Here is a 24,566-nt window from a genome sequence, read left to right on the forward strand (position 1 = left end):
GTTTCAGAGTCTACCCAGTGTTACCAAATGCAGTTTTGGACCACCAGTGACTTGAATTCTGTGCAAGTATCTAGGAGTCAGTGAGATATTGTTGAATAATAATTATTTTGTGTTCTGAAGTTGATTGAACATAATGACCTTATCACGCAGGGAAAATCGGGGGTTTAAAGTAGCGATTATCCCGTGAAAATCACGCAATCATGATTAATATTTTCATACACATTGTGATTAAAGACCCATTATCCTGGGAATAAACAGGCAAAAAATAGCAACAAATCATTCATATGATTTCCAGTATGATTTGAACACACACACACACACACACACGATTTACCCTCTGCAAAGAACTATTGTAATGGGAAGATCACAAGCCTGAAAAGGTTGTCAAAAACGGTAACGGTAACTGTCATTATGTCCAGTATATTATATCATTGCTTACTGATGTGGCTATCCCATGGGACAGCAGAACTGAGGACATAGAGAGGGCAAAGATTATGAAATATCGAGATGTATAAGTTGACATTGGGCAGCTGCCATTTTTGAACTGTCTTGAAACACATTTCCATTACATAGAAAGATCTTGTTGCACCTTGGAGACTAACTGAAAGAAAGAAGGTAGCAGTATGAGCTTTCATAGACTTCTTCAGATGCGTTAGGATAAACTAATAAGATAAACTGATGCATCTGAGGAAGTAGACTGAAGTCTAGGAAAGCTCATGCTACGAGCTCCTTTTTCCTGTTAGTCTCAAAGGTGCTACAAAATCACTCTACATAGTGATTCTACAGATTAACACAGCTATATCATTGAATTCCCATTACATTAATGTCATGTGGAGACTGCTGGCCCCACTGTAATACCAAGAATACCAGTAAGGAGCCTCACACATGTTATTTGACTCCACTTCCCAGCATTCTGGTCTTATACTGTCTTTACAGAATAAAGCATTTGTAGTCCAAACGCATCTGGTGGGCCATGTTCAGGGTGGTGCAGCAGGATGTGAGTGTAACAGCATTTTCCCTCTCTTATAGGGCCCGAACAGACAGGCCAAAATAAAGCTGCTTGGGGTCACTCTGAAGGTATGCTATTTAAATGACAAAAACATCTTAAGAGGCCAGAAGCTGCACCAAAGCTGCCCTCCAGCAGTGTGGCTTTGGTACGGCTTCTGGCCTCTTAAGATGCATGCATCATTTAAACAGCATACCTCCAAAGTGACATGAAGCAGCATTATTTTGGCCTGTCTGTACAGGCCCATAGTTCCCATCTACTGATATCCACACTGCAGAAATAAAGCAGTTTGACAGCACTTGAATGTGAATGACATTGTCCTACAGTATTGTGGGATTTGAGGTTTGGTGAGGCACCAGAGGTCTCTAGGTTGAATACCTCTCCAGACTGCAAATCCCAAGGTTCCACAAGATCAAGCTATGGCAGTTAAGGTGGTGCCAAACTGCTTTATTTATGCAGTGTGGATACACCCAGTGTCAGCAGATCTTAGTGGATACTAGGACAGAGATGGCAACAGGGTGACCAGCTGCCCTCCTTTTCCAGGACATGTCCTGAGGGAGAGAGTAGGCTGGCCCAGTTCCATCAGGGGCTAGCCTGAAGAAAAAGAGCCCTCCCTGCAGTCCATCTGCCTTGGTCCAGGCCTCAGAGGGAGAGAAGAATGCTGGACCTGATTCCCTCCCCCCCTCACCATTCCCTTCTCCTTTTGTGTCGTGTCTTTTAGATTGTAAGCCTGTGGGCAGGGAACTGTCTGTTATCCCCTCTATTGTAAACCGCTCGGATTCCCAGTGATTGGGCGGTATATAAATAAAACCTATTATTATTATTATTATTATTACATTTTTGCCCAGCAGGAATTCCAAAATGCCCTACATTTTGAGCATGAATTTATATGTGTGTTTTTAGCTTTTATTGGGTCATGTTGTTATGCCCAAGATTGTAAGGGCAACCTGTTTATCCTGAGAGCGTGTAATGAGAACCTCTCCCTCCGTGGACCTATTCACAGCAAGGCTGAGAAAGACATTGAGACACCAAATTTGGTTTTAAACACCATGCATGTAACATTTATTGAATCACACAAGTAACACAACCATTGATTATCAAGAGCTCTTTCACTCACACATTCATACAATACTCACACACACTTTCCTTCCGCCGAACATTGATCAGTTGTTCTCGAAGGCTGGGGATGACACCGTTGCCGCGGTAGATGCCAACAAAATGGAGATGAAAGTCCAGGGTCTTTATACTTTTTCTTCTCTCTGGCTCTTGGCTGCTGAAGTCTTGCAATATTGCAGCCCATTACTCAACTTCCTCTTCTGGGAGGACAGACAGGTTGTTCAGATCAGTCTGTGTTCAAAGCTACTCGTTCTGTTCAAAGTTCTCCATTGTCCTGTCAGTTCCTCATCATGGCGACTCAGGAGATAAGGTTCTTCCCGGTCATGGTTCGTCACACCTGGACAGCACCCCACTTCAGCTTCCAAGTTTTCAGACTTTCCTCGCCTCGGTTGCCAAATACTTTCGTCACATCAATGCTCTGCGCGGAACCATCTTGTTTGGTCCTTTAGCTATGTTTAAAGCACAATCCCTTGGTTCTTCGGTTCTTCAGCTCTGGGTTTAAGTCAGAACTCACTCATTCATCTTACAATGTCCTACATTTTTCTCCAATGTCTTACATTTTTGCTGTGCCATGTCCTCCTTTGCCATTAGGAGACTTGGTCACCCTGAGTGGCAAACCAAGGTAGATGCTGTGCTGCAGTGGCTTGGAGGAAGTGGTGCACTTGCTCCACCTTGTGGCTGGTCCGAAGTGCCATTAGTTTGGGAGTGGAGCCCCCAAGGCGGCTGCTCCTTTGCTCCTCTGAGGGGCTCCCGCCAGAGGCCATGATCCTGCCAGTTTCCCTGCTCTTTGCTTTCTTTTCTTCCCTTAGGCAGAAGCAGCAGCTCCAAGGGCCCTCCTTGCCTTTCTCTTCCCTGCTTTTCTCTTCCCCTCCAAGAAAGAAATAGTTTTGGAAGCTGAGAAGGAAGATGAGAGATCAAGGCCTGCAAGGAGATTATCACATGGGAGAAAAGAAGCAGTTCGAGGAGGTACAATCGCGCAATTCTGCCAAATGCGTTCACATGGCATCCATTCGCACAGTTGTGCACTTGAAATAATATCGCAATAGCATTTCACCCACACCCACTAGTGAACTGTTAGCATATCGTAATTGATCATTTTGCGTATGCATGGCTCAACTTCGCATGACCAATCATGTTCCCAGACCGCAACTTATAAAGACAGCAAAATAAAATATATTACTTCAATACATTGCTTTAACTAAATTGTGCCTCAAAGCTCAAAAGAACATTGATTATGATTAATGTATTTTGTATTATAACAATAAAAACTTAATTTAAAAAATAAGAACACTGAAATCCACCGCGAAACCAATCCTGGCAATGAGAATGGATTGCGATCACTGCAGTGCATTCTGTATCCCAAGTTGCTTCTTCAGTAGTGGTAGTGCAGTGTGTTTTACTTGCGCACTCTCAATTGCACTTGCTTCCCACTGTTGTGAATGAATTCACATGAGTTCCCCATGAATGAAACGTTGCTCTCTACTGCCGCACCCTGCCCCATGTCTCCGAATGATTTCACCCAGCAGCTTCATGTAAATGTTAAACAGCATGGGAGACAATAATCTGAATAAACACAAAAAGTTTCACATTTTTCCTACCCCTACTAGTCATTTCTGACTTATAGCCACCCTATCCTGGGGTTTTCTTGGCAAGTTTTTTCAGCAGGTGTTTGCTATTGCCATCCTATGAGAGAGTGCGACTTACCCAAGGTCACTCAGTGGATCTCCATGGCCAAGCTGGGATTCGAACCCTGGTCTCCCAGCATCCTAATCCAATGCTCAGTCTAACCACTACACCACACTGGCTCTCACACTGTCCTGAACTACAGACTGTAAAACAACTGGCTATAAAACAGATTTAGCTTATGGGAGGTAGTTACAGTCACTAAAATTTCTAGTTCTTACCAAAAAAGAAAATCTAGATTGAATCACTGAAACGGGTTCTCTGCAAATACAAAATTGTAAAGCACTTTATAAGCCAAACCTATAGTAGCATGGATGATGGTTGGAACTAAATGGATGTAACAGAGTCCCTCTCCAGGTTGTCACTGCATTTCCAAACCTTTGGGCTCTTGTCACTCATCTTGCCCATTTCCCCTTCAAAATCCATCCCTGGATCAGATATTTCGTCCTCAAGGTGATCCCTATATGGAATAGTAGGTGTGTTATTCAGTGGGTTTGCCATAGTAAGCGTGACTGGACTCCCTATCAGAACATAGCAGGAACAATTGTAAAAAAGAATAAATGAGTAGAAGTTTATTAATACGCATTACTGTTCTGTTAGGTTATTCAAAGTAGACCCTAACCCATCTTCGCTTTATTCTCAACATCTGGCAGTCTCAAAAGTACTTGATCACTGTATGAGAAATCACTGTTCTCATGACTGAAAATATTTTTCTTGTAGCTTAACAGTTCTTTTAACATTTCACACTAAATTTGAAATGAAACATGGGCATTTGGCTTGACAGTGAAAAGAAAGACATGGCTATAGGCTTGAAGTGATGTGATTCAGCAACCTTTCTTAAGTGAAGTGACTCTGAGTTTGGTACATGCAAATATGTGGCTGGTGAAACAATAATGGTGCATGCTAGGACTAAAAACAGAGAATGCAAGGCTGGCCAAACAGACTTAGGCTGTAACTGATGAAATATATTATCCCACTGCAGAGACATTCAATGGTCAGTGAGGGGATCTGTAGAATATCAACTTTTTTTCCAGCTAAGAACTTCAGTGCGCTCATACCCAGATGTGCTGAATGGAGCCTAAATGTACATGATCAGGCATGTGCAGATTCTGTTCAGGCCTATGGATGAATGGCCTGAAGCCAGGAATTTGGGAAGTGACTGTAATCCTGATATATATTGTGTTCGCACAGAGCATCCCATGCTGGGATGAAAGTAAGCATCACTAAGTGATTAAAAGACCCTAGCTCCATTTATTTCTGTGCCTGCATGGGCTGCAGAAGACAAAACCTTCCACGGGTTGGAACCAAATACTGTAGAACTTTATGGTAATGTACAGCTTGACCCTCAATTAAAAATGTCCACATTACAGTCCTCCACCACCCCACTCTGGCAATAATGATGACTAGAAACACATTCTTTGTATTTCTGACTATTCCACTTTAAAGGATTCTGTGCAGCTGTCAGATTTTGATCACAAAGGCCCTTATCACACGTAAGACTGGAACTCCAATCCACAGCGAATCTGAAGTGAAGGGGAAGCAGAGTCAATTCAAATCCAAAGCAATTCACGTGATGAATTATCACACGTGAAGAATGAAATTGTAGTGATTCCTGAGTCAAAGCGGAGCAAGTGCACATTAAATTATCACACTAGTGCATACCATGCAGATTCAACTATTCGAATTGGGACCCTTGCGCATGCTCAGTGGGGGTCTGAACACATCGTGAACCTTTGCACTTCTGAGGTGAAGAAGAGGGCCACTTCCTGGTTCCAGTTTCACGTGAATGCTAGCCTCACATGAATGATTGGGAATTTCACCTATCCCTACATGCCGTCTGCTTCATCCAAAAGTGTCACCTATCTCTAAATGCCCTCTGCTTCATCCGAATGTATCACCAGCAAAATTATTATTATTATTATTATTTTGCAGTGAAATAAATTTTTATTAATAATAATAATAATTCCTTAATAATAATAGTAATAATAAAAATAAAAATATTTCACTGCAAAATAATCAGTGTAGAAGCTGCAGGTTACTTGGAAGTAAATCCTTTGGATATGAAGGAGACCCATTTTGGAGTAGTGCAGAAATGATCCGGTTTCCCTTATTCTCCATGCTCTCTAAAGTACCACCTCCCTGAATCCAATCCATTCTCCTTCCCTTTGTAACAGTTGCCTTCTTTGCATCCACACTGGGGAAATAATCCAGTTTGACTCCATTTTAACTGTCCTGGCTCAGTGCTATGGAATCCTGGGAGTTGGAGTTTGTTGAGAGGGCCTTGGTTCGAGCCTATGGAATTCTGGGAGTTTGTTGCTCTCCCCAGCTTCTGTTGCTCCCATCTCTCCCCGCAGCCTCCTGTTTCATTCCCTTCATCCCTGTCAGCTACATCCAAATGTGGTCTCCATTCTTGAAGGAGCACTGGAAGCAAATGGGACAAAATTGCAGCGCAGCATCATGGGAAATGTGGGACCTTGGAGGTTTTGGGGGGGTGTACCAGGACGGAAGCAAAGTTGCATTCCACACCATACCAATTTGGATTGAAATCGAAGTGAGCTTGGAACTAATTTTTGTGAATTCGATTGTTACCGAATTCACAAAAATCAGGAGTCACTTTGGATTGACTGTGGATCCACCTCGGAATGACCTCTCATAGAAAGCAATCACGTGTGGATAATACATCACGTTTTAGCATGAATTTGCATGGTTGGACCCACAGTGGTTTCGGATCAGAACTGCAAAACTCTCCATGTGATAAGGACCAGATTCTATTCTACGCACTGTAATAGGATAACAGCCACCCTCCATAACTGCTGTTCAGCAGAATAACTTTATTAAAGGCATCACATCGAGATATGTGAGCAAACATGAAAGTCACTCTATTTTGCTTTGCTTAATGGCCTCAAAGGTCATTGTGTACATGTAAAATGGAGCCATTCCTCATGTGATTTCAATGAGGGTTCAATGACAGTTTTGAAAAGTACAGACTCAAAAGTGAGAGAAAAGGAAAGGAGAGGAAGAGAGAGAACATGGCTCAAAACAAATGGATTATCAGAGAGCAGATTCCATTAAATCTGAGCTCCCAGCAGAACCAACAGTATTAGGATTAGACAAAAAAGAAAAGTCTTCAATGATCTTGGAGCAGGTATGGGAACTTTGGTCCTCCAGATATTAGAGAATCCTTGAAGAACAAGCCAGCATGGCCAGTGTTAACAGAATATGGAGACTGAGGTCCAAAACACCTGAAATGCCCAGGCTTTCCTAAACACAGACACCTCCGAAAATTCAGTATCTACCTCTGCAGCAGCCCCTTCAGAGGCAGAGGCTGAGCTGACCCCCTGGCCCTACCCAGAACCAAGGATAGATTCTCTCTTGCTTGAAAGACATGAGTGGAAACATGAAGATGGGGGCATTCAGGTCTGCATTGAAAAATGCCACCCGGCCTCTTTCATAATCCAGACACACCTGGATCCTCCTGGGTATCCTGGCCAGAGGTAGGGAGGTCCACTGGGAGGTAAGCGCTCGAAAGTGGCCCCAGCACTGCTCCACAGCCCAGATGCCTTGTTCAGGGCTGAGGCTGAGTGGTCCTTTCCTCTTCACAGACTCTCTGGCAATACCAACTGCCCAGCTCTGCCCTTGCTCAATAGCCACTCTCCAGGAATGTTTTCCGGAGCAGAAACCCTCACAGCCCAGCACAAAGAGCTCTGAATCAAATCTCTCGAGGTTGTCCGGCAGCGCCTGTGGGTAACCCCAGTGTCTGACTCTCTTCCGATCCTGGGAGATGAGGAGTTTGGGATTGGCTGTACGGGGATCCAGTATTACATTTTCTGGGGAAAATGGAAAGAAACAGAATCAGAGAGACAATTATGCAGTTCAAAAAAGTCTCCCTTATCCAGAATTCAGAAATCTGAAATATTCCAAAAACCAAAACCTTTTTCATGGGTGGCCAAGAAAGTGATACCATTGCTTTCTGATGATTCAATGTACACAAACTTTGTTTCATGCACAAAAGTATTAAAAATATTGCATACAATTACTTTCAGGCTAAATGTATGAGGTTTATATAAAATGTAAGTGAATTTTGTGTTTAGACTTGGGTCCGTTGTCCCATATATTTCATTGTGTATGTATATGCAAATACAGTTATTCCAAAATCCAAAACAATCCAAAATCCAAAACAATCTTGGATAAGGGAGACTCAAAAACAATTTTGGATAAGGGAGACTCAATCCATACTTGTTTGGACTACAACTCCCAGAAATCTCCAGCCAGCATGGGCATGTGGTGGGGGTTTTAGGAGCTGTAGATTTAAAAAGTTATCTTTTCCAGATCTGTGGCTAGTTTGAACAAGGAAGGGAAGCACAAATTCAATCCCCTTCTTCACCTGTCTAATTAAACCAGAGAACCATCCTACTGAGCCAGGCCAATGATCTATTCACCTTTGCATTATCTTTCTTGACAGGTGCCAGGCACAAGGTTAAGAGAGGTTCACAAGCAAGGTGCATTGGTAATTATTACTCAGCAGGCTAAGCCCAGTATCCAGTACGGCTGATTTTCCCCCATGTGGTATCTTTCAGGTTCTTTAGGCAACCTTTCTCATGAATCCTCAACACTTGAGATGATGAGAATTAAGAGCAGAAGCAGCCATATGGGCCAAATAAAAGGCCTAACTTATCAAGGATTGTGCTTCTATAATGGCCAACCCAGATGGCTATGAGAAACCCATCAATAAGATTAATGCAACAGTTGTCTCATGCTCCTGTTCCCAAGTAACCAATATAACAGAAACATGTGACCACTAGTAATGGAAGGTATATGAGAGCCATCATGACTAGTAGCCACAACTAGTAATACATCCTCCCTGAATCTGTTCAATTCTTATTCTACCCTATCATATTGGCAGCCATTACTAGCTCTTATGGCTTCAAATTCCAGAACTTTAGTTCAAAACATCTGGCGAGCTCCAAGCTGGATAGGCTGAGAATTCAGTTGTGGATTGGCTGTTGTTATTGTTGTGTCCCTTCAAGTTGTTTGCAACTTATGATGACCCTAAGATGAATCTATCATGCGCTTTTTTTGGCAAAATTTGTTCAGGGGAGGTTTGCTATTGCCATTCTCTGAGGTTGAGAACATGTGACTTGCCCAAAGCCACCCAGTGTGGTTTCATGGCTGAACTGGAATCAAACCTTGGTCTCCAGAGTCCTCATCCAACATTCAAATGTGTTTCACTAGCATTTGGTAATAAATCTAGTGAACAAGCATCTGTATAGCTTTGTTTTAAAGGCATTTACAAACTATTTACCAATAAATACTGCAGGCTTCATTATATATTGTCATATCGTAAGGAATAGTTAACATTCCTAATCTGGTGGACTTTGTGGTTTATCTTCCAAGTGTAGGTAGAGCCTGGAAATATTTTTTGGATGACAACTTCTAAAATCCCCTAGCCAGCATTATCAATGGTCTGGGGGGCCATCATCCAAAATGGTAGCTTTTCCAAGTGTTGAATGCAATTGCATAAGTCAATGCAGTTGAAGCTCATTCCACTTAGCCTGCCGGCAACATGGCATCCTCAAGAAGAGCACAACAGTCAAGATGTAAACTAAACAAACAAATACAAAAGCAGAGTTACTTTCTATGTTTGCTTTTTGTTGTGCATCTTCACATGTCACTGGCCACAAAACCTGTAGCAGGTTCCTCTGTTCCTCTGACAAAGCGTTCTGGCAAGATGTCCTGTCAATCTTTAATTCTGTTTCCAATGTTTCTGGAGAGGAAAAAATAAGATAGAGATGATGGAATTGCTATGGTTTGGAAGAGAATTTTGAGGTTTTGTTAAAATTTTAGGCCATTTTCCTATTTTCTTTTATTATTATTTTTCAGAGAAATAAAATACTCTACAACATTATGCAACTATGGGCCAGTACACACCGCCATAAAGCGGCATGCTCCCAGTGATACTAGGGTTAGGGAGCATCCCTAACCCTAGTATGTGGTGGGGGGCATTGTTACGTGACACCATTCACACAGCATACGCTTGCACAAGTTGTGGATGATAGCAACAATATTCAGAATTGGGACAGGGCACATCACATCACCTAGAAACACTCCCAAGGAATTCTGGGAAATAAAAATGGTATTTTGCCTCTCAGGGGCGATATATGGGCCTACGATGTTTTATGAGTAAGAAACTACAGTGGACCCTTGGTATCCACTGGGGTTTGGTTCCCAGACCCCACCCCCTCCGGATATAACAACCCACAGATGTCCCGTTAAATACAATGTACGTATAGTAAAATGGTGCCCCTTATTTAAAATGGCCAAAATCAAGGTTTGTTTTTTGGAATTTATATATCTTTGAATATTTTCAAAATATGAATGCTTGAATCCATGGATAAAGAATCTGTGGATACAGAGAGCCAACTCTACTCTTCTTACACTGGAGGTTCCACTAGACCCCTTGTTTTCTGAAAAGTAATGTAGATGATTCTAAGAAACCTTCATTTCCCCCCTTAGACTGTGAGTTTTAGGAAAGCAGAGTATCTCACAGTTGTTCTTAGGATGCCACATTCCTTGCTAGCTATCTGTTATGTCTCCAGCAACTAAGGGGCTGCACAGACAGCCCAAAAGGAGCAGCTCTGTGCCATCCCAGGATGCACGGGGTTGGGGATGCGGCAACCAGAAGACATGCCCTCCGTCCCGTTCAGAAAAAAAGCTCCAAAAAGGGGGTTTTATTTATGGTGCCCACAGGGCACCAATGCTGCCCTTGCACACACCCATGTCGTCTGCATGGCTTGGCGCCATTTGGACACTGTTCTGCACATATGTCATCAAGGCGCTCCCCGTGTGAAAGGGGCGAGCCATGATGGCGCCAGCAGCATGCGTTAGGGCTCGGGAGCATACGAGCCCTAAAATCAGCCCCAGTCCGCCACAAACTGGCATTTTGTGCGGGGCCTAAGTTTTTTTTAAAAACCTTGAAAAGAAGTGGACAAAATGTATCCCTCGAGCCTTTTTTGTGGTGTTTGCCACCTGCACTTGCTGCTGATAATAGTTGTGTTGCTAAAACATGGTGCACTGAAAAAAATGGCCCAGCTCATCCCAGAACCTGGAGCTTTCAAAAGGAATGTTTATGTAATTTATTGCAAAGAGCCTCCAAAACAACTTCTTTACTTTAAGTTTGGCCCCCCAGTGATAACTTACATTGGTCTGATACAGACCACTCCAAAGAGGCAGCCTGTAGCCATCCCTTTTCATGCTGGATCAGGGCCAGGGCAACCTCACCGGCAACCCTGTGGCCCCAATCTGGCATTTTTCCAGGCCAAAGAGAAGCAGGAAAATGCAGCTTCTCTTTGGCCTGGAAAAGGGATGCCGGCACTAAATAGGAGAAAAGGGCAGCTGCCGGGGGCCCCTTTCTCCTCTGTATCATTGGCATGGCCATTTGGTTGCCACGCCAATGATGCGGGGGCCCAAAAGAAAGCCTCTACAGTTATGAGACTGAGAGGGGAAATCCTTTTCCTGAAATGCATGAAAAATTCATTTATAATAAATATTTATCTGACAGCACTAAGCCATGGCCTTTGTTTCCTTTATGCTTACTGGTGCATTTCCCACGAGGGACTGCTATAGCAGGAGTGGACAACTGGGGCCTCCAAATATTTTTGGCCTGCACCTCTCATAAGATGACCCCATTGTCAATGCTGCCAAGGGATGAAGGAAGGTGTAGCTCGAAAACATTTGTAGGGCTTCAACAGTCCATACTTTTCTTATGACATAGAATGACACCTTCCTTAAATCTTTCATACCTTTAAACTTCTTGAGGTTTTCTGTTAAAGTAACACTTTTTTGGGATATTGCACTCAGTTTTCCCCCCAGATTAGGTGGCCTCTCCACTGGCAAGGGCAACTTTGCTTTTTTATACCTAGGAGAAAAAAGATTCTTCAGATCAACTAGTGCAGGAGTATATTGTGCTGTTGAGGGATCTCTCCAAATACAGAATTGATCCCAAGGACAGTGCTAGGGGAAGGGAGAGATTCCTGACCATATTTCCAGCACCATTTAGTTCCATTTGCATCTCCAGCATGGCAGAACCCAATATTCAGCCCCAGAATCGCACACCCATAGTACATAGTACCATAGTACCATCTCTTGATCCACCACCCCTGATTTTCTAACAAGTGGTGTCTTCCTCTTCTTTACAGAAAACATCTTAACCAAGGACATGCCCAGAGATTAGGGAACCAATTAGGCAGACCAAGGGCTATTTTAAAAGGCTTTTTAAAAACTGATTTTTTAACGGAACTGGCCTTTTCTCAGGTTGCATTATTGTTTCAATCCTACTGTTTTAAAGTGGGTTTTAATTTTTTAAGTTGTTTAAAAATTGCTAACTGTTTTATTCTATTTTAGGTTGACTCTTTGTGTATTACTAACTATACTGTAACATTTTAATTTGTTAACTGCCTTGAGTTCCAGTTTTTGATAAAAAAAAACAGGGTATTATAAAGACGATAATGATAACTTTGTGTGATAATAATATAATAATAGTTGTTGTTGTTGTATACCTTCAGTTCATTTCTGAGTTATGGCATCCATGGAAAATTGTTCCAAGGAGGTTTGCCCTTGCCTTCCTGAGGCTGAGAGAGTAGGACCGGCCCAGGGTCAACCATGGGTTTCCATAATCAAGTGGGGAGTTGAACCCTGGTCTCCCTGTGTGCTAGTCCAACACTCAAACCACTATAATCGCACCCTGGCTCTCCTAATGATAATAATAGCTATTGCAATAAATGAGTTTTTTTCTAGTTTCTCTCCGCTCAAACAATGGTTCAATTTGCCACTCAGTTTTGAAGGCACAGTTGGCAGGGGTGCTGTGAAAGGAGTGTAAAAACAGCCTTAGATGCGAGTCATCTGGTCACACAACAATGTTCACACAGTACTGAATGTGTATCCTCCCAGAAGACAACCTATTCTGTGTGATGAACAGGTTTTATGCTAAAGATCAGGTTTTAATTTATGCAAGAGCCCATGAGGGTAGCAAAGAGGGAGATATTGCTATATACTCAGTATGATCTGTAGAACATCAAATAACATCTGAAACAAAAAGAAAATGCATACCGGGTGAAGGTTTTTCTTGAGATTCTAGAGAAAACCAAAAGACAAAAAATATGAATTATACAGTGAACAATGGTATGTCAGCCCACTCCTGCCAGTAAGGCACAGATGAAAAAACAGTTGCAAAAGGAAACCACAGGGAGTCATATTTACAACTCAGCCCACATTTATAAAAAATAATATAATATATTCATGTATTTTTATATTTTTATATTAAATGTTTTGTAAAGGTTCTGAATACATTGCCTATATGATGTAGTTTTGATTTTTATGTCAAAATCTATACAGTTGTGTCTCCTTTATCTGGAATTCTGAAATCCGAAATACTCTCAAATCCAAGTTGTTCACATCGGTGACTGAGGTAGTGGCACCTATGCTTTCTGGTGGTTCAATGTACATCATTTTGCTTCATTGCACATTATTGTGTATAAAATTACCATCAAGACGTGTAAAGGTGTATACAAAACTAAATGATTTCATGTTTAGACTGGGTCCATCTTCAAGATCTCTCATTATGTATATGCAAATATTCCAAAATCAAGGGGGGAAATCCAAAATCCAAAACACTTTCAGTTCCAAGCATTTCAGATAACAGAGACTCAACCTGTATGCATATTATGGATAATTTTTTTGGCCTCATCCTTAAGTCCGAAGCACTGTAAGTGTACATAATGTGACCCACATATAGATGCAGTAAGACCAAGTCATGAAATTGACACACAAGCTCTCACCAGCAAAATTCACCAGCAGGTCTCTGACAGTCCTTCTCCAAGTCACTGATAAGGCTACTGAGAGAGAAAGGTATGATTGAGTCTGACAGTTTCCTTTTGCTCCTTTGCCAATCCTTTTCTAGTTCACCCAGCTGAGCCAAAAAGATGCCTCTCCTGTTCCTCCAAAAACAGACGTACTGCTGGAACTCCAGCACAATCTTTTCTCTCTTGGCTTTGACACCTTTCTGCAATGAAATGGTAAAATGAGGAAGGAGGGAGAAGAACAGTTGAGAAAATGAGATCTTGAGACCCAGACATGTCATGTTACAAGCAAAACTGAACTAAAAAATAATTGTAATTACAATTAGTTTGTATATCAGCTGCACCCTTTCTTTTAGGGAGGCATATCTGGCCAGAGCATTCATGTCTCATCTCCCAGCTAGATTACGGTAATGCAGGGGTAGGCAACCTTTTTGAGCCGGGGGCCGGGTTGCTGTCCCTCAGACAACTGGGGGGCCGAAGCCGGGGGGTGGAGCTCCACCACCGGGCGGAGCGCACACAGGGGTGGAGCTTCCACCCTCTTGGGGTGGAGCCGATGCCAGGGCGAGCTTCCACTATCCAGGGCGAGCCACATGTCAGGGGTGGCGTTTCCACCCCGGGGGCGGCAGCCGCATAATAATAATACAGTGGATCCTCGTATACGCGGGGGATCTGTTCCGGACCCCCCCCGCGTATACCAAAATCCGCGTATGCTCAAACCACCATTCTGTCCAATGGTGGCACGCGTGCACGTGCGCCGCCATTGGCAAAAGTCCCTCTTCCTCTTTCCCCCTGCTTCCTAACCTCCCTCCCTCCCTCCCTCCCTCCTACTACCTTCCTAAAACTAACCTACTTCCTCCCTCCCCCTTACCTGTGTTGCGCGTGCCGCCCGCGGCTCCTCACTGCTGCCGCCGCCACCGCTGTGTAAGTGGCCCAGATGCAGCCTGGAGGTCTCTTGCCTCCAGAAGCAGCACCCAGCCGTTTTGTGGCGGCGGAGGCCGAGGCCGAGGGAGAAGAGGCTTGGCCTCGCCTCCTCGTGGCCTCGGTCCCTGCCACCGCAAAATGGCCGTGCTGCTCCTGGAGGCCAAGGGCCTCCAGGCCGCAGCCGGCTCTCCTTCAGCGCGGCGACCAGAGAAAGGGGCGGCCTTGTCCTCCTGGTCGCCACCCTGAGGAGAGCCGGCTGCAGCCTGGAGGACAAGTCCCCTTGTCCTCCAGGCTGCAGCTGGCTCTTCCTGAGCGGCGGCGGCCAGGGAGAACGGGCCTGGCCTCCTCCTCCCTGGTCGCTGCTTCTCTCTTAAAGAGCCGGCTGCAGCTTGGAGGACAAGGGCCCCTGTCCTCCAGGCTGCAGCCGGCTCTTCCTCAGAGGCGGCGGCCAGGGAGAACGGGGCTGGCCTCCTCCCCCGTGGTCGCCGCCTCTCTTAAAGAGTCCGCTGCAGCTTGGAGGCCCCTTGGCCTCCAAGAGCAGCAGCCGGCATTGTGCGGTGGCGGAGACCGAGGCCGCGAGGAGGACGAGGCCAAGCCTCTTCTCCCTCGCGCGCGGCTCCGCCGCCACAAACGGCTGGGTGCTGCTTCTGGAGGCCAAGAGACCTCCAGGCTGCATCCGGGCCACTTAAGCGACGGCGGCGGCAGCGAGCGTGGCGGCGGTGGCGCGGCGACACAGGTAAGGAGGGAGGGAGGGAGGAGGGAAGGTAGGTTTAGTTTTAGGTAGGTAGGTAGGAGGGAGGGAGGTGGGAGGGAGGGAGGGAGGGAGTTAGGAAGGAGGGAAAGAGGAGGGGAGGAGAGGAAAACTTCCGGGTTTGCCATGCGCGTATGCTCAAATACCGTATGGCAAATCGCGTATAGGGAGATCGACTAATATTGCAAGAAGCTACTAGCAAGCCATAACACAGGAAAAATGCATGCACACTGTCTCAACCCAAAAAAGAGCAAGCAAGGTCCATGTGGGGGGATTTTGCAAAGAGAATACCAAAGGATAACAACAACAAATAAATAGCAATATTTGCAGAATGGGAAGCGACTAGTGCAAGCCACAAAACAGCAAAAACGCATGCCATGTCTCAAACCACTTTCTTTCTCTCCTTCCTCCCTCCCTCTCACTCCCACCCCTCTCTCTCTCTCTCTCTCTCTCCCTCTCCCCTCCCCCTCCCTCCCCTCTCTCCTCCCTTCCACCTTCTCTCTCTCTCCTCCTCACCCTCCACCCTTTGTCTCTCTCTCGCTCCTCCTCCCCTCCCCTCCCTCCTTTCCTCTCCCCCCAACCTTTTTCGCTCTTCCGCTCTCTCATCCCCTCCCTCCCTCTTTCCTCTCCCTCCCACTCTTCTCTCTCCCTCTCTCGCTCCTCTCCCTCCCACCCTCCCACCTTTGTCTCTCTCTCTCGCTCTCTCTCTCCGCCCCTCCCTCCCTCTTTCCTCCCCTCCCACCCTTTTCTCCTCTACCTCTCTCCTCCCCTCCCTCCCTCCGCTTCCCTCCCATCTTCTCTTCTTCTCTCCTCTCCCCGCCTCCCCCTCCCACCCTTTCTCTCCGCTCCTTCTCCTCCTCCTCCCTCCTCTTTCTCCCAGCTCTCTATGCTCTCCCTCCCCTCCTCCTCTTCTCTCCCTCCCACTCTTCTCTCTCTCGCTCTCTCTTCCGCTCCCTACCGCCACCCGTTCTCCTCCTCTCTCTCTCTCGCTCTCCCCTCTCCCTCCTTTCTTCCTCTCCTCACCACCCTTTCTCTCACTCTCTCTCCCTCACCTCCCATTCTTTTTGCACCTCCCCCTTCTCTCTTTTTTGCTCTTCCTTCCCCCCGCCTCCTTTATGGAGGGAGGAGGGGGCGGGCCAGGAGGGGTGGGCGGCGCCCATTGAAGGCCCTGCACCTCTGGCCCCGATTAGGCCGGAGGCACATCAGGCCTCCTAAGTGCGCCGCTTTTTGAAGGGCAAAATGGCGGCCGGGCGGCTGAAATCGGCGGCGATTTCGGCGGCAGGAGGACCGTGGTGCCGCGGAAGGCGCCCGCGCGGGCTGCTCCGCCCACAGGCCGGAGTTGCCGACCCTGCTATGAGCTACAACTACAAGAAAGGATTCCACTAAACATTACGAAAACTTCCTATGTTAAAGCTTTTTCACGGTGGAATCTTTGCCTTGGAGAATGGTGGAGTCTCTTTCTCTGGAAGTTTTTAAAGAAGGCTGGATGCAATCTGTCAGGATTGCTTCAGGGACGTAGCCAAGGGGGGATCTTGGGGTCGGACCTCCCCCTTCCATTAGAAAATGAATGGTGTTTGCTGCTGCGCGCTGCAACCAAGCCTCATTATAATGGGGGCACTTAGCCTGGACCCCCCCCCCCGTCCTAAAATCCTGGCTACGTCCTGGTGCTTTGATTCTGGGTCTTCATGGCAGAATGGTTTTGGACTGGATGGCCCTTAGCGTCTCTCCAGTTTCTATGGTTCTGTGATTTAGTAGTAAGACTGTATTATTTCACATGCCTTAAACAAGGAGTGCTGGTTCAATTGAAAGTTATGGTTTTGACCTATAAGCCTATACGGCTTGGGCTAGGCTTCAAAGGACCGTATATCCCTATATGAGCCCACTAAGTAGTTGAGAACATCTGAACACGCTCTTCTCTCTGTCTCAAACCATCCCTCTCAGATGTTTTTGGTGGAAAGAAGAGAGAGGGCCTTCTCAGTGGCTGCTGTCAAGCTGTGTGGAACTCCCTCCCTAGAGGGGCCTGATGGTGTCATCCTTACTATCCTTCTGACGCCATTTATAAACGCTCCTGTACAGTCAAGTCTATTAAGTTGAGAAGGATTGGGTTTTTTTAATGCTGGGCTATCCGAATTTTAATGTTTTGTTTTTTAGAGATTAAGTTTAATTTATAACTGTGATATATCCTTAAAATTGTTTAAACTGTATTTTAAAACATTTTATATTATGTATTTTAATATTTTGTATCATTTTTAAATTGTATATTTTTATACTTGTTTGCCGCCTTCAGTTCCTATATGTGGGAGAAAGATGAAATATAAAGAAAATAAAATAATATAATACGTTTAAAAACACCATTAAGAAAATTTTTAGCCTGTTTGTTAAATTGTTTTTAATCTGTTGTAACCCTAGCAGGCAAAAAAGCAATGTTTTAAACAAATAAATAAGTTTAAAATGGCCCTTCCCTTTTCTTCCAGACGGAAAGCATGTTGAAATCAAATAAATGCATAGGAAGCACAAAAAGAATAGTTAACAACTCAAAAACATAGGGAGTACCACAGAACTTAGTTACCAATCCTGTGCCCATTTAATTGGAAATAATCTTCACTTAATTCAGTTGGGCTTAGTTCTAAGAATACATGATTACAGCGTCGTTTTCCATAAAATTCGTTTATCTTTATTTTATTTTATTTATAAAGAAATTATACAATGGGCCCTGTCCACCGCTGGGGTTTGGTGCCGCGATCCCCTGTGGATACAAACATCCATAGATACTCAAGTCCCATTAAATACAATGGCACACTAAAATGATGTCCTTTATATAAATGGCAAAAATCAAGATTTGTTGCTTTTTGGAATTTATATTTTGTGAGGACGTGTTTTCAAGCCGTATATGCTTGAAATCCGTAGATAAAAAAATCCATGGTATGGAAGGCCAACTGTATAGATAAAAAGAAGGAGGATACAAAGCATGACATAAACGTGGCAGGGAGACAGTTATCATTTCCAGTTCTATGAAATAACTTCTAAATACTCGGCTTTTCTTTTTTCTCGTGCCATGTTAAATTCTTGGCCAGCACTTCTTTCTGTCTTCAGCTTGCAGCTGATCTCAATTTCTTCCTAAGTAAAGATATAATAACAGAGAAAACAATAGGACATAATTTCACCAACTGTTCTAGTGCTAGGCCAAGAAATGCCTCCCAATACCAGTTGCTAGCAAGTAGTTAATTGTATAGATTAACTTAATTTTCATAATCATGTTTTTTTTCTTGTTTTTTCTTAAAAGCTTTTTTCCTTTTTTATTGTATGGTTGTTTTTTTTTTCTTCTTCTGTTAGTTGTGTGTGTGCTCTTTGTGTTTGTTGTGTGCTCTTTTCTTCTTTTTTAGGTTGTGGGTCTCCTTTCTAATGGAGGCTAAACGTTGATTTCCCATCCTAAAGCGGCAAAATACCTTCTTCTTTCTTTGGCACTTTTATGATTAACGGTCTGGCTCCTGAAGAACACATTTTAAGGTGGTTTTTTGCTGTATGCCTCCCTTTTCATATATGTCTTTTTAATTGCGCTAATTCAATTGCTTTTATATGATGATCAATTAATTGGTGCTTTAATATCATGTAAGTTAATCATAACTTAACTCAGTCACTTTGAGAGGCAGTACAGTATTGTGGTCTGAATGTTGAGACCATGTTCAATCCCACTCACCATGAATCCCATTGATTGACTTTGAGCAAGTTTCACCTCTCTCAGTCTCTGAGAGCAATGCAACCTCTTGACAAATTTTGCCAAGAAACTCCATGTTAGGACTGATCTCAATTTTTTCCTGAGTGTAAAATAGTTAAATGATATTTGGCAGAAAAGGGACAACGGGAGTCAGTCTAAGCCAAACTACAGACATGTTTCAGCACATTTCCCCCCCAAAGCTAATAGTATGCATTTGTAAAATGTAACAACCAGATCAGGTGAGCCTGCAGAGTAACAAAAATATTTGAATCTCTAGGACAGACCTGAAGGCTTGCTTCTTGCTCTTCATCCTAGGTTGATTTGTTTCTTTCACCAGCCTCCACTTTTCTTACAATTTTATTTTGCTGGATTTCCATTTTGTTTTTGTTTTTCTCTACACTCGGATTTAGCTTGGTGAAGCAGATTATCTGCTCTCCCCTTTTCTCTCTGCTCTGCTGCTTACACACACCCATTAGGGATGCTAGAGGCAGCTGCTGTTTACTTGGCCTGTTGTAGGCAGGTGCACACACACCTTCAGTAGGATCACCACACAAGCAGAAATCTTCCATTTTCCCAGCTCAATTATTGCATTTTGAATGCAGACATGTTGCTGCAATCCAAAGAACTGAAAGTCTGTGTTTTGCTTTCGCTGTTCTCGTAGTGCTGAGTGGCCAGAGTCCCTAACTGCAAAGGATGACAAGGCACCATAAAATGGAGGACATCCAGAAAAATGTGGACTTTACAGCATATAAAAGCTCATATAGGCCTGTTACAGACAGCCAAAATAAAGCTGCTTCAGTCACAGTGGAGGTATGTGTTTCAAGGATGCATCGTCCTAAGAGTCAGTAGCCACACCAAAGCCACACTCCAGTCCTTAGGCTGGAGCATGGCTTTGGTGCTACTTCTGGACTCTTAGGACGCATGCATCATTGAAACACAATACCTCCACTGTGACTGAAGCAGCTTTATTTTGGCTGTCTGTAAAAGGCCATAAATGTAAATCCATGCTTCCTAGCAAAATGAAGGATATTTTGGAATTCCTCCTGGACACAAGGTTGAAACGTAGGACATGCCCTGGAAAAGTAGGATACCTGGTCACCCTGTCTCAATGCCAGTGTGCTGTGAGACAATGTACACACAGGAAGGGATTCCTCCTCTAGAGGAAGACTCATTTCTTCCGCTAATCTGCCTGAACTTTTAATGTATTCCTATTGGATATTTAAAATTTTTTGATGTTTAATCTCTTTTTATGGGTTGATCACTGTTTTTATGATGCGGGGAGGGTTGGGGTTTGTGGTTTTTTAAAATTGTAATGTTTAATTGTTTGATGTTTTATTTATACTGTTGGAATCCACTTTGATTCCTTTGTGAAAAAGCGGAATACAAATATATATTATTACTATTATTATTATTATTATTATTATTACAGGTTGTGGTCCTTGAACAAGAAAACTGCAAAGCAAGCCTAGAAAGCGAAACCACTGAATTTAATTATGTTCACACATTTCAATCCATTTGCAAATGTATGAACAAGGGCAATGGTTTCATGGCACACTACATAAATTAATACAAGAGTCCTTGTTACTGAACACACAACAAAAGGCATCTTCTCAGATACAGTTTTGAACCCTGGGAAACTGATTTTTTGGTGGGCAGATTGACAGCTTTCCCACGTTAACACTGTAAAGATTTGAAAGAGTGCATCACTTCTCCCAGCTCTTTGTAAATTTAGGGCAAAATTTGCATCTTTCTGCATCTTATTTCATTCTATCTCACATCTGTATCCATATGCTTTATACTAGAGCCCTTAATACCATTTGGTATTGCATCCAAAGAAGTGGGCTTATATACCTAAAAGCTCATGTGAAAATAAAAAAACAGTCTTAAAGATGCTACCACGTTTTCTTCCCCCCCCCCCCTTATTTCTTTTTTTCCTTTCCCAAAGAGTCATGGATGTCATTCACACATATATTTTTTTAGCATGACTATGTGAATAATCTCACTCATACATTCAGGGTTTGTTGTTCACATTATGGAACCACATCTATGTGCATGTCTATAGGTTCTGTTGTTTACATGTGCCAGCACTCAAATAAAGACGGAGCCAATTAAGATTATCAGAAGGGGGATGGGAGCGAAACTCATCTTTATCCCATCAGTGACAGAAATTGCACAAAAGACATTCATACATTCACAACGATCCTGCCTTTAAACTGTCACTGAAGTAGGATTGCATGAAGAAGAAGAAGAAGAAGAAGAAGAAGAAGAAGAAGAAGAAGAAGAAGAAGAAGAAGAATTTTTTATGTATATTTCCTGCTTCTCTCAAGGATCGAAGCAGGATTACAACAGTAAAATTATACAATACAATTCAGAAAAACAATCTAAAAACATTAACACTGAATTAACATTCCTATTCAATCCTTAAAATATCCAATCATCTAGTAATTATACAATCATAATCAATGTGGAGCCTTGACTGTTGTCCCAGATCCGGTGGATAGGCCTGCCGGAAGAGATCTGTCTTAAGTGCCTTCTTACAGGCATCTAAAGTGGTAATAAGGCAGAACTCTTCCAGTAGACTATTCCACAATTTAGGGGCTGCAGCAGTAAATGTTCTATGGGAAGTTGTGGTTAATCGAGTGTTACAATATTCCAACAAATTCTTCCCAGATGTTCTAAGTGTGAGGGGCGGATTATGTAGGGAGAGACTTCCCACAAGTAGCTCGGGCCTGAGCCATGTAAGGCTTTAAAGGTAATAACCAACACCTTGTATTGCACCCGGAAGCTGATTGGTAGCCATTGAAGAGATTTTAAGAGTGGTGTTATGTGGTCAGACCTAGGTGCAGCATTTTGAATCAGTTGAAGCTTCCGAACTTGGTACAAGGGTACCCCAAGTAGAGCGCATTACAGAAATCTAAACAAGAGATTACCAGTGAAAGTACCACTGCTTAAACGTCCTTTTGGTCCAAGTAGGGGCGCAGTTGGCGTATCAACCGAAGTTGATACCAAGCACTCCTGGCCCTCGCATCCACATGCGGTGACAACTGTAGCGATGAATCCAGGAGTGCTCCCAAACTTTTCCCTGTGTGACCCCACCCAGGACTGTTTGACAAATCTTCCCCGTACTTGGGGTACCTATAGCAAGTACCTCCATTTTCTCTGGATTCAACTTGAGTTTGTTTTCCCTCATCCAGCCCATTACTGACCCAAGGCAAGCATCCAGAGGAGAGATGCCATCCTTAGTCACTGTAGCAGTCGGAGACATAGAGAAATAGATTTGGGTGTCATCAGCGTACTGATAACACCGCACCCCATGTCTCCGGATGGTCTCTCCCAGCGGCTTCATGCAAATGTTTAACAGCATTCTTAACGCATTCTTCTGTTAATACAAAATGAAGGGCAAGAATGGGACAGTTCACTGACAGGACAATGACAGGATCAGTGTGACATCATGTGAAAGTCTTTTACGCAATCGTGGTCAAACGCAGTTTAATAACGGGCCACTGACAGGATAAGTGCAATGTCATATGAAAATCTTCTCGAGATCACACTATAAGAATGGGAAAAGGACGGGACAAGAACGTTCCATCCCCCATCTAATAATTTCCAATGATGAAAATGTATTCGAAGCATGTTCAAAGCATGCAGAGTTTCATCCCAGATCTATTGGACATTGGTTATTCACACAGCCAAGAATGCTAATCTTTTAGAAAAACTCGGGGGGGGGGGGGAACCTGACATCAATTATCCTGGGTTAAGTGGGGATTTTGTCAGTTCCCCCCACCAAACTTAATCAGATGGATTCAAAATGTATGTGAACAACAAAGATTCAACACAGATTCTACCTGGATTATTTCCACTGTCTGAATAGACCCACAAAGAGTTTAGTAGACGGTCCAAATGCAGCGCTCCGTGTCACTCGAAAGGTTACTCCATACCTTGTAGTCCTGGACAGCCTCTTCTATGGGAAGCACGGTGTGGGCCCTGTGGTCCTTGGATCTATCGCACACGACGCAGATGAGGGCTTGGTCATCTTCACAGAAGAGCTTGAGGGGCTCCCGGTGTCTCTCACACACTGCTTTCTCTCCAGCCGCCTCTTCTGCCTGCAACTTGTATCGCTTGGCTACTTCAGCCACATCGGCTAGTTCCCTGTTGGGCCTGAAATCCTTCTTGCCAGCTTGCCTTCGACACTGAGGGCAACAGAACCGTCTCTTGGCCGTCTCAAAGCATTTTCTGATGCAGCGCAAGCAGAAGTTGTGCCCACACTGTATGGAGACTGGGTCTTTGAAATATTCCAGGCAGATGGAGCAAATGGCGGCCTTCTGGAGCTCTTCCATGGGATTGTCCACTTTGTCCATAACCGGCCCGACTGTTTATCTGCAAGCAACACAGTGAGAGAGAAACAAAGTTTAGGATATCCACCCACAAAAGAGGAGGAGCAAAGAATGCAACTTCCCTCTCCAAAATCTCTCTTCTACAGTTTCACTTTCAAACAAGCTCTGGAACCACTGAATTCCTGCAATGTTGAGCTTCTTGTTCTGTGAGAGATAAGGAAACCATGGAGTTTATCACACTGGGTTTAATTTCAGCATTAAAGAAAGATTAAAGCACATTTAAAGCATCCCGCATTTAAAGCTTTCCGCAAATAAAGTGAAAATGGCAAGTGGTTGCGTGAGTGATTATCACATGCAATTGTGCAAATAAAGTGATATCAGAAATGCATTGTCACTGAAGTCCCGAAAGTAAAAAATGTGTGTTAAGCATTCTTTGTGACCACTTTAATGGCAGGTGTTGTGAGAAGTTGTGTGAAATCGTTTCGCATAATTACACAATTTTTCTGGGATATTCACGGGATAAACTCCAGATCTCTTTCGTGTGATAAACTCCCATGAGAGATAAAGCAAGAGGAAAACTTCCTTGTATGCAGTTCCTGCATTCATTTAGATTGGCTTATTTAAATATAGCTGTATCATACTACTAGCAGCAAACATCACAGAGCTTGAACAACTGCTAAGAAGATGAAGGAAGAAAGTGCAAAGGCAGGCTTGCTACTGAACATAAGGAAAACAAAAATAATGACCACGTATAATCTACATAAACTCAACCTAGGTTCAAAACTGCACTGCAGCCATAATCCAGTTTGAGACCGCTATAACCGCTCTGGCTCAATGCTAGGGAATTCTGGGAACTGTAGTTTTGTGAGACATTTAGCCTTCTCTGTCAGAGAGAACTCTGGTGCCACAATAAACTACAATTCCCAGGATTCCCTAGCACTGAGCCAGGGAAGTTAAAGCAGTCTCAAACTGGGATATTTCTGCAGTGTGCTTTGGAACCTAAACAATGAGGAAATATAAATAGTCAGAGTTCTCATACCAAGGTTAGACATTGATTATTTATTTATTTTATTTATTTGGAGTATTTATACCCCACCCTTCAGCCGCTTACATACTTACATACATATATACATATATATATACAGTGGTACCCCGGGATACGAATGCGCCGCCTTACGAAATTTCC

General features: G+C 43.7%; 3 protein-coding genes across 3 annotated transcripts in view; all 3 read right to left on the minus strand.

Annotated features, from left to right (window-relative positions):
• Nucleotides 1-6,621: 6,621 nt before the first annotated feature.
• Nucleotides 6,622-24,566, minus strand: part of LOC121923989 (tripartite motif-containing protein 15-like) — a 146,370-nt gene continuing 128,425 nt past the window's right edge. Inside the window, exon 7 of the mRNA XM_042455005.1 lies at nt 6,622-7,632. Within this exon, the coding sequence (XP_042310939.1) occupies nt 7,118-7,632 (515 nt within the window). The 3' untranslated portion in view covers nt 6,622-7,117. The remainder of the gene's footprint in view (nt 7,633-24,566) is intronic.
• Nucleotides 9,444-24,566, minus strand: part of LOC121924024 (tripartite motif-containing protein 10-like) — a 19,098-nt gene continuing 3,975 nt past the window's right edge. Inside the window, exon 3 of the mRNA XM_042455080.1 lies at nt 9,444-9,569. Coding sequence (XP_042311014.1) covers nt 9,542-9,569 — 28 coding nt within the window. The 3' untranslated portion in view covers nt 9,444-9,541. The remainder of the gene's footprint in view (nt 9,570-24,566) is intronic.
• Nucleotides 22,773-24,566, minus strand: part of LOC121924019 (zinc finger protein RFP-like) — a 12,655-nt gene continuing 10,861 nt past the window's right edge. The window contains exon 2 of the mRNA XM_042455074.1: nt 22,773-23,423. Coding sequence (XP_042311008.1) covers nt 22,931-23,404 — 474 coding nt within the window. The 5' untranslated portion in view covers nt 23,405-23,423 and the 3' untranslated portion in view covers nt 22,773-22,930. The remainder of the gene's footprint in view (nt 23,424-24,566) is intronic.

The sequence above is a fragment of the Sceloporus undulatus genome, chromosome 2, assembly GCF_019175285.1.
Source record: "Sceloporus undulatus isolate JIND9_A2432 ecotype Alabama chromosome 2, SceUnd_v1.1, whole genome shotgun sequence".
NCBI classification, from domain to species: domain Eukaryota; kingdom Metazoa; phylum Chordata; class Lepidosauria; order Squamata; family Phrynosomatidae; genus Sceloporus; species Sceloporus undulatus.